Source organism: Caenorhabditis remanei, chromosome IV (genome assembly GCF_010183535.1).
Source record: "Caenorhabditis remanei strain PX506 chromosome IV, whole genome shotgun sequence".
NCBI lineage: Eukaryota > Metazoa > Nematoda > Chromadorea > Rhabditida > Rhabditidae > Caenorhabditis > Caenorhabditis remanei.
In genome coordinates, this window is record NC_071331.1 from 17987838 (window position 1) to 18002135 (window position 14298).

Genomic DNA, 14298 nt, shown 5'->3' on the forward strand with positions numbered 1-14298 from the left:
GAATTTGAAAAAAAAAATATCCCTACCCGACTACAATTTGTGCAGTAAGTGCCGTACTCCTCGGATCAAAAGACACAAGAATTTGTTTGGAAAATGTTTGGAAAACTTGAGAAAACGGGGGGAGAAGAAAAGAGACAACCAATTATTAACGACTCACTCACCCCTCCACCACGAGGAATTTATTCTATAGAATTATGAAATCAAGAGAAAAGACAAAAGGAAAATATTTTTGGGATTTTTTTATGGAGACAAGACATAAATAAACATTAGTGGGAGTCATTGGGGGGGTATAAACAGAACTTCACGTTTTGAGGGTTTTCAGTGCTAGTTGAATTTTATAAAATGCATTTTTAGACAACCTTTAATTTCAGAGGAGAGTTCTGACCAGATGCCCGTTTTGAGAGGAGTTATTTGATAATGTCTGCTTAGAAGTTGAAAAAATTGTTAGATGGTACCGCGTAGCTTTTTCCAGCTTACTGTCAGTTTCCTTTTTCACCATTCTCATTGGGAGTCTATTTTATAATTTCAATCGTGTGTTACATAAAATTAGGTAAGGCATTACAGTCTTACCAGTTTCTAAATTGTTTGTTTTAAAGGTCATACGATTTTTGTGATAGTTGTGTACTGTAGCTCAGGAAATAGATGTTTAAGGAATCTTCGATTGATAAGCGATCTGGGTTCCAGAAAATTGTGTACCGTAGTGGATGCTCTCAAAAATTTAGGTCAAGAAAGTTTGTAAATATCGTTTTTTAATTAGCTCCTGCCTTTCAATAAATAAATTTGATTAATTAAACAAATAATCTCCATACCATTCGCGTACAACCAGGAAACCTTCATTTACGGCTCTACGGAAAATGTTATTTTGAACAGACAAGGAAAACATTTAATTTAATTTTAACTTCTGCTTCAAGTTTTCAGAAGATTTTGCATGATTCGAGCCCTCCCAAACATCTTTTAAAATCCTTGTCATTTTTTTTGCAACTTACGTGTTAAGATTCCGCCGTGCGAATACATTAAAACTCTCATCGATGCGTTTCTGTCGAGCCGCCTTTGAACGGCCGAACCGCAGTTTCTGAAATGAATTATTTATACTTTCGAAAGAGTTGATTTATGATTCTGAATTCTTCGAAAGTCTAGGAGAGGAAAGGAGAATTCTTGCTCACCTTAAAGAGGAAATCCAGTGTGCGCGGTAAGCGGTTATTGCATGTCTTCTATACAAAAAAGAGAGTAGATGGATCTGAAAAATATTGAGATGAGCTTGATTTAATTTTTTAAATTGGAATCGAGAAAGAATTGAAAATTTAGAGAAAGAGAAGAGTGTTAGCCAAATCTTATTTGGCAGATACAATGTTCTACAGTACCGTGATATTTCTTTAATGTTGATTATGCCTAACTATCAAGAAATTTTCAAGCCAAAACTAAAAAATAAAATAGAAAAAAAGGGTGGTTGTATCCGTTATCCATGTTGAATAATTTCACAAACATTCACATTGCTCAAACAGAATGTAAAATGAGACGCATGAAAATGACAGAAGAGTAAAAAAAATGAGATGGAGAAAAGTTCGAAAAGAGAAAAGACTCGTAGATTTGGTGGGGTGTGAAATACGAGGAAACTGGCACCAACCAACTCGTCGTCGCCTTCTTCTCTTCTCCAAAAAACGGAAATCAGACAAAGAGAAAGTCAACGGACCCGCCGATGGCATGGAGCACAATAGAAGAGTAATAAAAACAGAGAAGGAAGAAAGGCAGAAGAATAGAAATCAGTGATCAACGGAAAAATTTTGCTCCCAACTTTTCTGGGTACGAATCTCTGGACTTCCGGAGCCATGGATTCTTGGTTCTACTGTTAGCAGAAGCCACCTTTCATCGTCTAGAATGCCAAACTCCTCGAATTTTCACGCCGGAAAACTTTTTCTTTTCAAAAGAAGTAGGAGCTCAAAAAGTGCATAGCTACGTAGTCAACGCCAGAAGATTGATGAGCACAAGTTTTCGAGAAAAAGGAGAGGCTTGAATGAAGAGATGGGTGGTCTCTCGGAGAGAAGTCTTTGAAGTTGGTCGTTGGTTTTTGAACAAATTAGGGATTCTCATTATCTGGACTGAAAAATCTTCAAGTTGGCTATGAAAAGATTTTTGGAATCAAGAAAATTGAGATCTCACAAAAAAAAAAGGAATCTGGCATCGGACGTTTTGGAACCAAGAATATTCAGAACCAGATTTGAACGCCCCAATTATAAACAATTATAATTAAGGCTTTGAAAGTTGTGAAACTGATAAAGGTTATCATATTTAGCAGGTTTAACAAAAAGCTGCTATTATAAGAATGTTAGCAAAACATGGGAAAAAAAACTGAAAATTATAGTAAACAGGAATAAACAGGTGTCTCTGAAACTAGGTTTAGTGAAAAATACAAACAAGGGAAATCTAGAATTAGAAGAAAATAGTTATGCCAGGGTTTACAGATTTGTCTACCAACTCAAAATAAGTAAAACTGAAAGTGCATAGCAACCAAACCACATTCTCTAAAAGTTTTAAAAGTTATCAGAAAACCTACAACACAAAGGTACAAGCTGAAAATAGTGAGCCCCTTCTGTCTTCATTCAATTTTTGATGCCAACGAAGAAAAATAGGAGAGAGTCTCGAATATGCACATGTAAATACATGCGGTGTGTATTTGGTAGTATAAGGATGAGAAGAAGGAGAAAAAAGAGGAAAAAGGGTGAGAATTTTAGAGTGAAAAGTGAGAGAGAGAGAGAGAGAGAGAGAAAATGCCTCCATGCATACAAAATCTTCTATATTTAATTTAGTATCACTGCACTGCTACCCCACCTCCTCCAACAGCTTATCTTCCCGATTTCCTTAAACGTTGCTAGGCTTCAAATCACTTTCGAAGCTGCTTACCAGAGTTCTAGCTCTCCCCGAAATAACTGTAAATCCCCATAGGAAAGTGCAAAAAGAGAAGAAACCTACGCGCTGAATTTGATTACCCCCAGAAACCCTTTCTCGTTCTCTTTTTTTTTGGGAACAAAAGCTCCGTGTGTAATGAAATAAGGAAGTTCCGAAAGAAGGGATCAGAGAACCAGAAAGTTTCTGGAGGCGTTGATCTTCAGCTGATCGTGTGACAATACGAAAAGGAACTGAGTAATATGATCTGGTAGGTCAGAAGTTGTTCGGATGATGTGAGAGAGTAGATCAAACCAACGAGTGATTAGAGGGTGAGAAATAGGGTTTGAAAAAAAAACGAAATGGCGGGGACCACGATTCTGGACAAGACATGCAGAAACTTTTGAGCCATACAGGATTGAGTAGACTAGTCTCGAAAACTAGTTGGCGCTGGAACATCCGTTTCCAAAGTTCGCATTTTAGAATGGTTTCCAATTAAATCTTTGTAGTGAACCACTGTTTCAGAGTCGCTAGGCCAACAGGTGGCTCTTATCTGTAGCAGTTTCAGTATCGAAAATTCTGATTCCGATGGATCTGATTGCTACTTTTTTTTCAAAAATTTCGTACTGTTTCGTTTTCATTTTGGTTATGTCTACTCGATTTTGAGCAGTAATGGGTTTCGAGATGTCTCGGTTTCAAAATATACCATTTCGAAATGCTTTTGAGATTCAGAATGAAAAATATCATGTCTTACAGATACATCTTACCAACTGCTAAGCCGCTCCCGCATCTAAGCAGCTCCTAATCCTGTAGATCACTCTAGTCTATTCAAAATCTCAAAAATCTAACTCCGATTCCTTTTACTAACCGAATTTATCGGAGTAAACCCGTCTGGTCAAATTCAACAAAAAAGGGAATTTTCGTGCAATACATCGTCAAAAAGGCAACATAAATTGAATAGGGCCGACCCTTTAACAGGCCGTAAAAACCGTTTTCTTCTTTTTTCTATCCCATCAATTGGATTACTTTTTGTCACTTGTTTTTCACTTCTCTCCTTTTATTTCTCTTTTTTTCAGAAATTCTCTGTGTTTTTCTTCAATTTCATCTCTCCTTCTCGCCCATTTTTTCCCATTTTTCAGATGCCAAAAACAGAGAAAAAAGAAGAGAATGGATATAAAAAGTAAACAATAAAAAGTTTAAAGGAAAACAGAAATCGAGCGCTTTTCTCTTTGAAAAAAGAGGTGTGGCCTTCTTCTCCGAAATGTGGTGTCGAGAGAATTCCCAAAAGAATCTTCTTCTTTTTTCGTTTTTTGCTCTTTTCTTGTTGAGAGCAAAAATTGAGAAAAAGAGCTCCGCCGATTTTTGAAAAATTCTCGAATATTTCAAATTCAAATGTTCTCGGAAAATGGGAGAATAGTTAAGGCGCACTCGTGAATTATGAATCTCGATGATGATGCTCGCTTAGAAAATGGGCGGAGCCTAAGATTACATGAAAAAAGAAGAGGATAGGGCGGAGCCGATTAGGAGAAAGAGAGGGATGAAGAATACGTGCACTTGGTGACAAGCAGAAAATTCTAAAAATTCTTGAATTCAGGAAGACGTAAATGGAATGTAGGCAGACAGACGTCAAGAGGATTCAGACAGGATTGAGAATCAGGAAATTCGAAGTGATGTTTAAGATCAAACCATTAGAAATCTAGATTAAAGAGTTATTTCAATAGATTGTGTTATCTGATAAAATTGATTTCATTTTTGGTGGTACGAACTGTAGGAGTTCGGGAAAATATGAGGTTGTGCCATGTAGTCGAAAGTTTTTATGTTTTTATGGAACGTAGGAAAAACCTAGATCTTTCCTTTTACAATTATCATTTTTCTTATAGGAATCTTTAGAAAGTTGTAGTAGACGGAGTGAACATGGAAGCAGTTTTGAGGTCATTCACTTCGGTAGATTGTAACTTTCTATGAAGAAGACAAACCAAAATGTTTCCAACAGCAAAAACATAGGTCTAGGTGTGATCTACACATTCTGCAAAAATGAAAACTTTGGGATGATCTGGGAGACCATGAGACACTTTCCAAGTTAGCAATTCACAATGAAAAACTGAAGAAGTGGAAAAAACCATTAGGGTGATGCTTTGTACATATCTCTGAAGCGATGTGCAGCGCAAAAAAGGTCAGTTACAAAAATGAAGATCGAGATTCGATATACAATATTTTTGAAACTTCAGTCATTCCGAGACTTCAGGGTTTCCTTTAAAGAAATACGTTATCAACTGAGAACCGATTTTCCGATCGGTACTGGTCTAGACATGCTTCATATTGTATTTAATGCGTTGGTCTATGCTAAAACTCGAAAACCTACAGCGCGCTTTACCGTACTTCTCGGAAGAATCCGAAAAAAGTTGCCCGCAGAACCCTGTTTACCCGAATCTTTTTGCACTAATACTTAATCTGTATGCGTGCCAATACCAAAATCTGTGTGTGTTTTTGGTTAAGATGGGAATTCTTAATTATTTTGGCGTTCTTAAGAGACAATGTCTCGCTCAAGCCACCAGGCCATGTTACACATGTACCAAGTTGATCCGTTTTGACTGATTTTTTGATATGTTAGTACCCTAAAAATTCTAAGATTTTTATACCATACCAGATTAGGCTCCGCCCCCTTTGACCTACCGAAACGATCGATTGAAGTTGAAAAATGAAAATTTTTCTTTTGAAAGATAGGATCAAAATCGCTTCAGAAATGAATTACCAGCCTTATTTTGTGCATTTTATGAGATAAACTATTTTTCCTAGCTCCCCTGCATCACATAGAAAAAATCACTTTTTTGAAAAAATTGTCAATTTTTTAATGTTTTTTGGATTTTTCGGCAGGTCGAAGTACTGTGGTCCGAAGCAAATTTATGATGATTAGATACATATTTGTGTTGGCTATTTGAAAATATAAACACTTTCCCCAGATTTTAGTGGCTAGCCGAGTTATGATCAAAAAAGTGGCGAAATTTGATGCATTTCAATGTACCCCCCTCCATGGTATAAAATGGCTGGATGACGAAAATCAAAAATATTTTGGATTTGAGTTATTTAAAGTTAGAATAGTACTCACACAAATTTGCAGACAATTCTGACCATGTTTCAGTGAGTTACAGACACCTCCTCCATTTTTTCGAGTCAAAAAGTTTGAGCTCTCGTAACTTTTCAGATTATTACTCAAAGTTTATGAAACTTTGAGAAAATAGTGGAATATACTTTAAAAACAGAAATAGATGAATAAAAATTAATTTTAAGATAGAATGCTGGTATTTCATGTCTCAGAATATCTTACTCTCATAGATCCATGAAGCTATCAGATATGAACTGAAGCGAAAGTTGAACAAAGCGACAAAAACTGACTCTTAACTATTTATCTATGTTTTTAAAGTATATTCCACTATTTTCTCAAAGTTTCATAAACTTTGAGTAATAATCTGAAAAGTTACGAGAGCTCAAACTTTTTGACTCGAAAAAATGGAGGAGGTGTCTGTAACTCACTGAAACATGGTCAGAATTGTCTGCAAATTTGTGTGAGTACTATTCTAACTTTAAATAACTCAAATCCAAAATATTTTTGATTTTCGTCATCCAGCCATTTTATACCATGGAGGGGGGTACATTGAAATGCATCAAATTTCGCCACTTTTTTGATCATAACTCGGCTAGCCACTAAAATCTGGGGAAAGTGTTTATATTTTCAAATAGCCAACACAAATATGTATCTAATCATCATAAATTTGCTTCGGACCACAGTACTTCGACCTGCCGAAAAATCCAAAAAACATTAAAAAATTGACAATTTTTTCAAAAAAGTGATTTTTTCTATGTGATGCAGGGGAGCTAGGAAAAATAGTTTATCTTATAAAATGCACAAAATAAGGCTGGTAATTCATTTCAGAAGCGATTTTGATCCTATCTTTCAAAAGAAAAATTTTCATTTTTCAACTTCAATCGATCGTTTCGGTAGGTCAAAGGGGGCGGAGCCTAATCTGGTATGGTATAAAAATCTTAGAATTTTTAGGGTACTAACATATCAAAAAATCAGCCAAAACGGATCAACTTGGTACATGTGTAACATGGCCTGGTGGCCTATGCTCGAGCCAGTCAGAGATTGTCTCTTAAGTTCTTTTTCATCCCCCCAATAAACAAAACATACTAAAAAATACAATACTTCGAATTGGAAGTAAGTTCTATAGACTCAGGAGGGATTGACCTAAAAACGAGACCACCCAGCTTATCCAGCTTTTCCAGAAAATCAAAGATTTGATTAGGCATGACTCAGGATCAGTCAGAACGAGAGCATACCTTAATCTGTTTTTAGTTCAATTTATAGTCGCTCTGATCAAAAATTGTAACGGAAAGATCCCGAAGAGAATATGAATCAGAAGAGAGGAATGTATTCGTAACGGATACAATAATAGAGTGATCGAATGAAAAATCCACAGGTCTTGTCTATTTTATTCTGGAAAAATGGAGGGAAGAATAGGAGAGAAGATGGATGTGTGATTTACGTCAATAGACAAAGCCCCAGAAGAAAAGAAAAGTGACGCAGTAATCAAAGAAGAAGGAGAAGAAATGGAATAATGAGATGAAGATGGAAAATGAAGAAGAAGAAGAAGATGTTTTTGAAAATAAATAATTAGATGGGGAGGGGGCTCTGGGAATTTATTGGAATTCTAAGAGAACTTTTAAATGGAAGAACATGGATTCGAGACTTCGGGAAACTGAGAGTTCTCAAATTTGTATAGTCAGAATGGAGACAATTGGATCTTTGAAAACGAGAAAGAGAAATGGAGATCGGAAGAATGTAAATTTCAGATTTATCTAGCGGCTTGATTTTTGGAACGACCAAATAACACAAATGGGGCGTCGAACTGTTTCAAACAAACCAACTCTCAAAAATTGGAAAGTCCGAAATTATTTTACAATGTAGAACAGAACACAAATGACTTTGGAAATCAAGAAAATTCTGCTTTTTCCAGATTTTATCAAACTGTAAAATTCGAAATTCCAGAATTTCTGGTCTGACTTTCATATCTCCTGATGGCGTCTAACCCAGATTCGTTCAGTTTTAATTCTAGGTTTTCCCAGTTGGACTTCCCATAACCCCTTAATTTCCAGAAACATATAATTAATTTGTACATATATTTGTAACTGAACCTTCTATTCGGATTATTTGTTTCCTTTTGGGAGCTATAGAGACTAGTTTTAATCCAGAACAAGTTTTTGAGTAATGAGTCATAAAAACGGAAAAATATGAAAAAAGGATATTGTCAGAAAACTGGAATAGAAAAAGAAGAGAAAAGAAGACATGCCGCAGATTGTGGTGACACAAAAGACCCAAGTAATTATTGAGAAAAAAGCAGAGGGGGAGGCAGGAAATGCAGCTCTCAGCGAATAAGTGAATCGAATAAAAAGTAAAATGGCAACTAGCAAAAAAAGAGAAAAAAGAGAAAAGAGACATGGGTCTCTTGCTCCCAGACTACTGACTTCTCCTCTTTTCACAACACTATTTTTAGAGTCATCGGGAGGAAAAAAGGGAGGGAAAGGCCTTCCAAACAATTTCTGATGACTGGGAGGAGGCACGTTTTTGAGCCTTTTTGTAACTAACAACTAGAACAAAAATGGTTGGAAAAATTGAGAAGAAATTAGTGGGTTTGTTGAATTAAAGAGAGACGCAGACAGTGTTTGATGACTGGAAGAATGATGAAAAAAGAGGAGAGAAGGGATTCTGGAGAAACACGGGATCGTGGGAAATTAAGGGGCAGTGGGTATCTATGTCACGGATTCAGAAGATCAAGCGGTTCAGAAAAAGAAAAAAGGAAATATCTGGAAAATATCTGGGAAATGTAATCTTGGATGTCCAGAATAAGATCAGCACTCCTTCGTTTCAGTCTCAATTTCGACATTCCCGAGCTACTTGAGACCTGATTCGGACAGCTTTTGAATCGCCTTGGTCCATTTTCAAGATACTCCGATTTGACGCATCTGGAATCAGATCCTACTGCCACTTCAGACTCGAGCTCCTCAAAATGGGCGGGGTTTTTACTTCCGAAATAAACTTCTGGATTCTCGACACATCTACCTAGTCATTTTTGTTTCAAAAATCCCATAAAGCATGACTGAGTCTTTTCTGCTTCACAGAAAAGTAACTTCCGCTTTTTCCGAGACAAGAATACGGTAGTTTGAAATGAAAATTCATGTTAATTCAAGCTGACAGGAGGAAAAGGATTCTCAGATATTGAACCAGCAAAATTGAACATCCGGAAGTTTTTGATAATGTGCATGTTTTTTTTTCAAAAATGGGTGTCCGTTGAGCTCAAAAATCAGACATACCACTGACAAACAGAAACATTATTCCATATTTGCCACCTTCTTTTTGTTTTTTTTCTTTCCTCTTTTTCATTTGTCGCAACATGATAGTTTTTGTCTTCTCATTTTCCATCTTCCCTTTCTTTAAACAAAAACAGCCGTCGTCGTTTCGAGAAAAAAGGGAATGGATGGGCGAGAAGACCAGTTTATGATGAGAAGATGTCGTTCGGAAAGAAGAGAGAAAAGAACAAGAAGTTTGAATGAGAATCATGAAGGATGAGGTCAAATCCGGTGGATAATCTGGAAAAGGAGAGGGAAAGTTATTACAGATGAAAGGGGGATGGAGGAAGGAGATAAAAGATTATAGAGGGGGAGAAGTGGGATATGGGAGGGGGGGGGACTAAAGGGGATGATGTCAGGAGAGATAGGGAAGGTCAGATGATGTTACGAGAGTTTTGAGAACTTGATCAACAATGGAGATTGCTCCTGGAACCTGAGAGTCACAATATGGAAGTATCCCAGGAATCAGATCTGTCCATACTCGAACTAATACATTCCCCTTAGCGGTTCCTGGTGGATACATACAGACTTGACGGTTATGGTGGTGCTAATTGTTATAATCCAGAAAAAAAGTAACTCGAGACAGCAAAGAACTGAACGATAGAAAATCGGTTTCCAGTGGGAGAATTGAACCTTCACTTGCGATTGATCAGAAAGTTTTAACTAGTACCGTAAATACTGTATTATATGTCGTTATATTTTTCAACTGCCTCCCAGAGAAGTTTTGTGCTTCCAGAAACTCATTAAAATTTAACGGAAAAACTTTTTTGGACGTTCTATTCGCTGATCAAGATGTTACTACTCACACTCCTTCTAATCAGAACCAAGAAAAAATAATCATCATTCAGATAATCATATTTATGAATTCAGAGTACAGATGGGGTACCGCTATAATACAGGTTCCGTTCTACTACAGGTGCCTTTATAATACAGTATTTACAGTATTTTGATCACCATAGAGCATCTGCGTAGTCCGTTTTTTTTTTGTTGTAAAATTCCTTCTCATTCCAGCGACCTTTTCTCTACAAACAATCAGGAAGCCCCAACCAACATCAGTAACATTTCAGCCGGATTACAAAAGTTCATAGAGATCCTGATTCTAGGAAGCCTTACAAAATCCTAAACAACTTTTTCTTGGAACTTACTAGATTCCAAAATGTATGATGTCACTTAACAAAAATTGAATCCTTTTTTGCAAAACTTTGGAAAATTTGATCATTAATTGGAAGACCTTGATTGAATAAAAGTTATTTTCAAATTGAAATAGTCACATCATTTTTCCAAAGAGAATCCGCACAACGATGCAACAATCCCCTTACTTAGCCTGACCGTTCCCATTAGTCCGAGGGGTTTATGACATAACGCACTCTTATATTTTAATATGCCTATCATCCTGGTTTTCCTTGTTTTATCGTCAGTCTCGAGAACCGTCCCGGAGGACTGGTTTCCTCATAAACGACTCCTCTCCTATCCTCCTCTCCCGACGGCTTCTGCCAACCCAATCATTATCCTTCGATTGCGTTTTCGGTTTCATCATGAAATATTTTCTTCTACTTTCTCTAGTTTTTGTCGTCAATTGTCTTCCACCGCCAGAAGGATTGAAAAGAGCAAAACAAGTGGGAAATGATGGAAATGGAGATGTTGCCGGGGTAGAACCACCACCGAATCTACAATTGAGATCCAGGATGATGGCTGCAATGAACTCTCATCATGTGAGTTTTTTTCAGTGTTTTTCTGATTCTACTTCTTAATTTTTCACACCTCGAAATTCTTTAGTTTCCAATTTTCTTCTGAATTTATTTTTTACCTTCTAAAATGAACGTTTTGACATCGATTGAATATTGAAAATGATTAAAGTGAGATGATCCAAAGTCATTGTTGATAACTGTGTCATTCCAGAACTTTGTCGTTTAAGAACAGTCCCGTTTTGAAACCGGAGTCTGGTATGAGTATTTTCTATATTTTCAGCGATTCCAGTCGTTTTATGTTAGCTTTCCCTGTCACCACAGTGCCTCTGAAGCTAAAAAAAAATTCCCCAAATATTGTTTTTCTCTCTTCCCGTGTTTGTGATTATTGTTACTATCCTTCAGACCCAACCAATTGCCGCGACGAAAGCCAACATATTCAATCAACCGCTTATCTTGACCAAGAACAAGAAAGTTGCAAAACCAGCAGCCAAAGCAATCATCACTCAATCAATCACTGCATCAACTGAAGATCCACTCAAGAATGTCGGAGAAGTTACTCGTCCACCAACGACTTCTTTGTCTCCAGAAGATATCAGAAAGGTTTGTTTCAACCAAGAGTTAATTTGCATAAAATCTCCGTTCCAGAAGTTCTCAAGTGTTGGAGATGAAAAAGTGAATCTGAAGGTTCGTCCAGTTCTCAAGACAAACTTTGTGGATGCCAATGGAAATGTTGTCCGAGATGTAGTATCTGTTCCGATTCGTGTGTCAGACGGTCACATAAATTCCATTCCGTAAGCTACGCCTCTCTTCTCTCTGAAAAAGTCTCATCTGATTCCAGAAAGAACTCTAAAAACGCGACATCCAGCTCGGCCGTCGTTGAAACTGAGAAGAATGTGAACGTCTCATTCCGATCTTCCCTACCTTTGTGGCTTTTCTAATCTTTTCTATTCATTTTTTGACGAAAAACATAATAATATACGAATAAGTAATAAAATATTTTATGGGTACTGAAATCTTGGGAAGAAAATGAGATAATGTTGAGTAGAGTGTACTAGTGAAGAAGTAGTTTTATTACTTTCTGAGAAGTGATTCGAGAAAATGAAGGAAGAAGAGAAAGATGCGGAGCTGAAAGTATACTGTAAGTTAATAGTTTGTGAACTTTAAGCTTACATTAATTGGCTCTCAGCGGAGCTTCGAACATATTTTTGAGCTTCGGAACACTTTGTAACAAGCTATCGGTTAGAATATGTAAATAATTGACTTTCATTCAAAATTTTTTACTAGGGAAGGTCATAGAGTCAGTTTGGAGTTATGGCTCGTGACCTATATCATTGGTAAGCTGAGAAAACACTGATTCCAAATATATATTCAGTTTTTGCCCTCCAGGTCTGGTATTCGAGAAAAACATAGTCAAAGTTCGGACGAATTGAGAATCCTTACCTTTTAGCACGAGAACATTGCAAAAAACTGATTTCAAAAATATTCTCGCGTGTCAGAAATTTAGAAAGTAAAATTCTTTCAGGACAATAATATAGTGCACATGGCCTACCCCAACACGTTTGATCTACGTCTTTCATTGAGACTGTTCAGTTGATTCCTACTGAAACTTTGATAAGCCCTCTCCAAATTACGTCAATATACGAACAATGTGCGTAATGGCCTCTTCATCTTGACCCCTATCATTTGCCTCCTCTTATCAATTCGTATTCTTTTTCTTCACCTGACCTTTCCGAATGCAATTTGATACTTTTCATCCAAGTCCCCTTCCGCCTCCTTTTCTCATCATCATCTTCCCATTCCCTGATTATTTTCCCATGGTCCCCCGTCTTCTTCTTCCTCTTTTCAACATCTGGTATTCGTCTCGAACACACAATTTATCGTTATCCGATGAGCAGATGTCTGTTTTCTTCGGATAACTAGCAATTTCTTTGTCATTCGTTTCTTTCGTATCTTACATCCAAACCATGTGATTTTCATTGCTCGCCACGTTGCATGTCTATTATTTGTCTTACTGTAGCACGTAGCATGGAATCATCTGAATTCAAGCGACAAGTCACGCATCTCATTCAGCAAATTCTCTCTCGTTTTTCATTGATGACTGATCTCAGGAAAAAAAGAAAACGAGAGAAGTGGACACTTCCAAACGACAAGATTTTCAATGGCAGAAATGAGAGAGAGAGCCGGAGCAAGAACTACGTGTGTCTGTGTGTAACATATATTGCACACTTTTCTTCCTGAGAATGAGAAAGAGAGAGATCAACAAGATGATGATGATTTGGTTTCCATGTTCTGATGAAATTCATTGGAATTACTTTCTGGAATTTTCTGAACGAAATTATTGTAGGTGAGATTCTCTCATAAAAATACAGTTCTTCGCGTTTTAGTTTTTCAAAGCATTTTATAAGACTCTACTAGAAAATAACTATGTCTCGCTTTTTGTGTCTCATAACACCTAAAGTACTACAGTAACGCGAACCGGGCGGGCACGGGAGGGCATGTAACTCGCTTAAAACTCAATTTTATGAGCTGAAAAATATACCGAAATGTAGATCTCAGCGAGCTCTATGGCCGTGACCTACTACGGGTCGATTGACTATTCCTTAAAGTCTCGCAGGCCGGGATAAAGTTCCAAAAAAAAAACGCGAAAATAGTCAAAAAAAACTTTCTAGGCCCGCGGGACATTAACGGATAGCCAATCGACCCGTAGAAGGTCACGGGCATAGATCTCCCCGAGATCTACATTTTGGTATATTTTTCAGCTCATAATATTCAGATTTAACCAAGTTACACGCGTCGGCCGGTTCGCAGGTTTACTGATAACCTATAGAGCTTTTTACAAAAATTTCCAGCCTGTACCCAGCTGAAAACGATCCCGACCCCTACCCACTACCCCCTTTCTTTTCCCAATTGACCCAACCCAATCCTTTCAAAAATTTAAACGACTACTCATCTTCTTCTTTTCCTCAAAAAGTTGTAACCCATCTCCTCTCATTTACTCTTTTCCCATCCATCCGACCAAAAAGATCATTGAGAGGGTCCGGTCCTCCGACCCAGTCTGTTTTCCATGTTTCCTCCCTCAATTCCCATGGGGACCATTTCTTTTCTTCCCGCCGTTTTCCCAATGCTAAGCAGCTCTCTCAATTATAGACTTGTTGCGAAGCCCCGTTTCTCCATGAATTATGAGCTTTGTGCTCCGAAAAACAAAACAAAAAACGTAGAGGAGAGAAAATGTTCCGTAGTAGTTGTAGTTGAGAAGCCTGTTTAAAATTCATGAACTGCTGCGGTGCGGTGCTGCTCCGTCCGCTCCGAGAGCAGCTTCGTCGTC

General features: G+C 37.3%; 1 protein-coding gene across 1 annotated transcript; it reads left to right on the forward strand.

The window, feature by feature from the left end:
• Nucleotides 1-10820: 10820 nt before the first annotated feature.
• Nucleotides 10821-11911, forward strand: GCK72_015003 (uncharacterized protein; the record flags this gene model as incomplete). Its single annotated transcript, XM_053730570.1, has 4 exons — nucleotides 10821-10997; nucleotides 11376-11573; nucleotides 11619-11764; nucleotides 11812-11911. The coding sequence occupies 4 exons, from the start codon at nucleotides 10821-10823 to the stop codon at nucleotides 11909-11911; spliced, it is 621 nt and encodes a 206-aa protein (XP_053585342.1).
• Between the last annotated feature and the right edge of the window lie 2387 nt (nucleotides 11912-14298).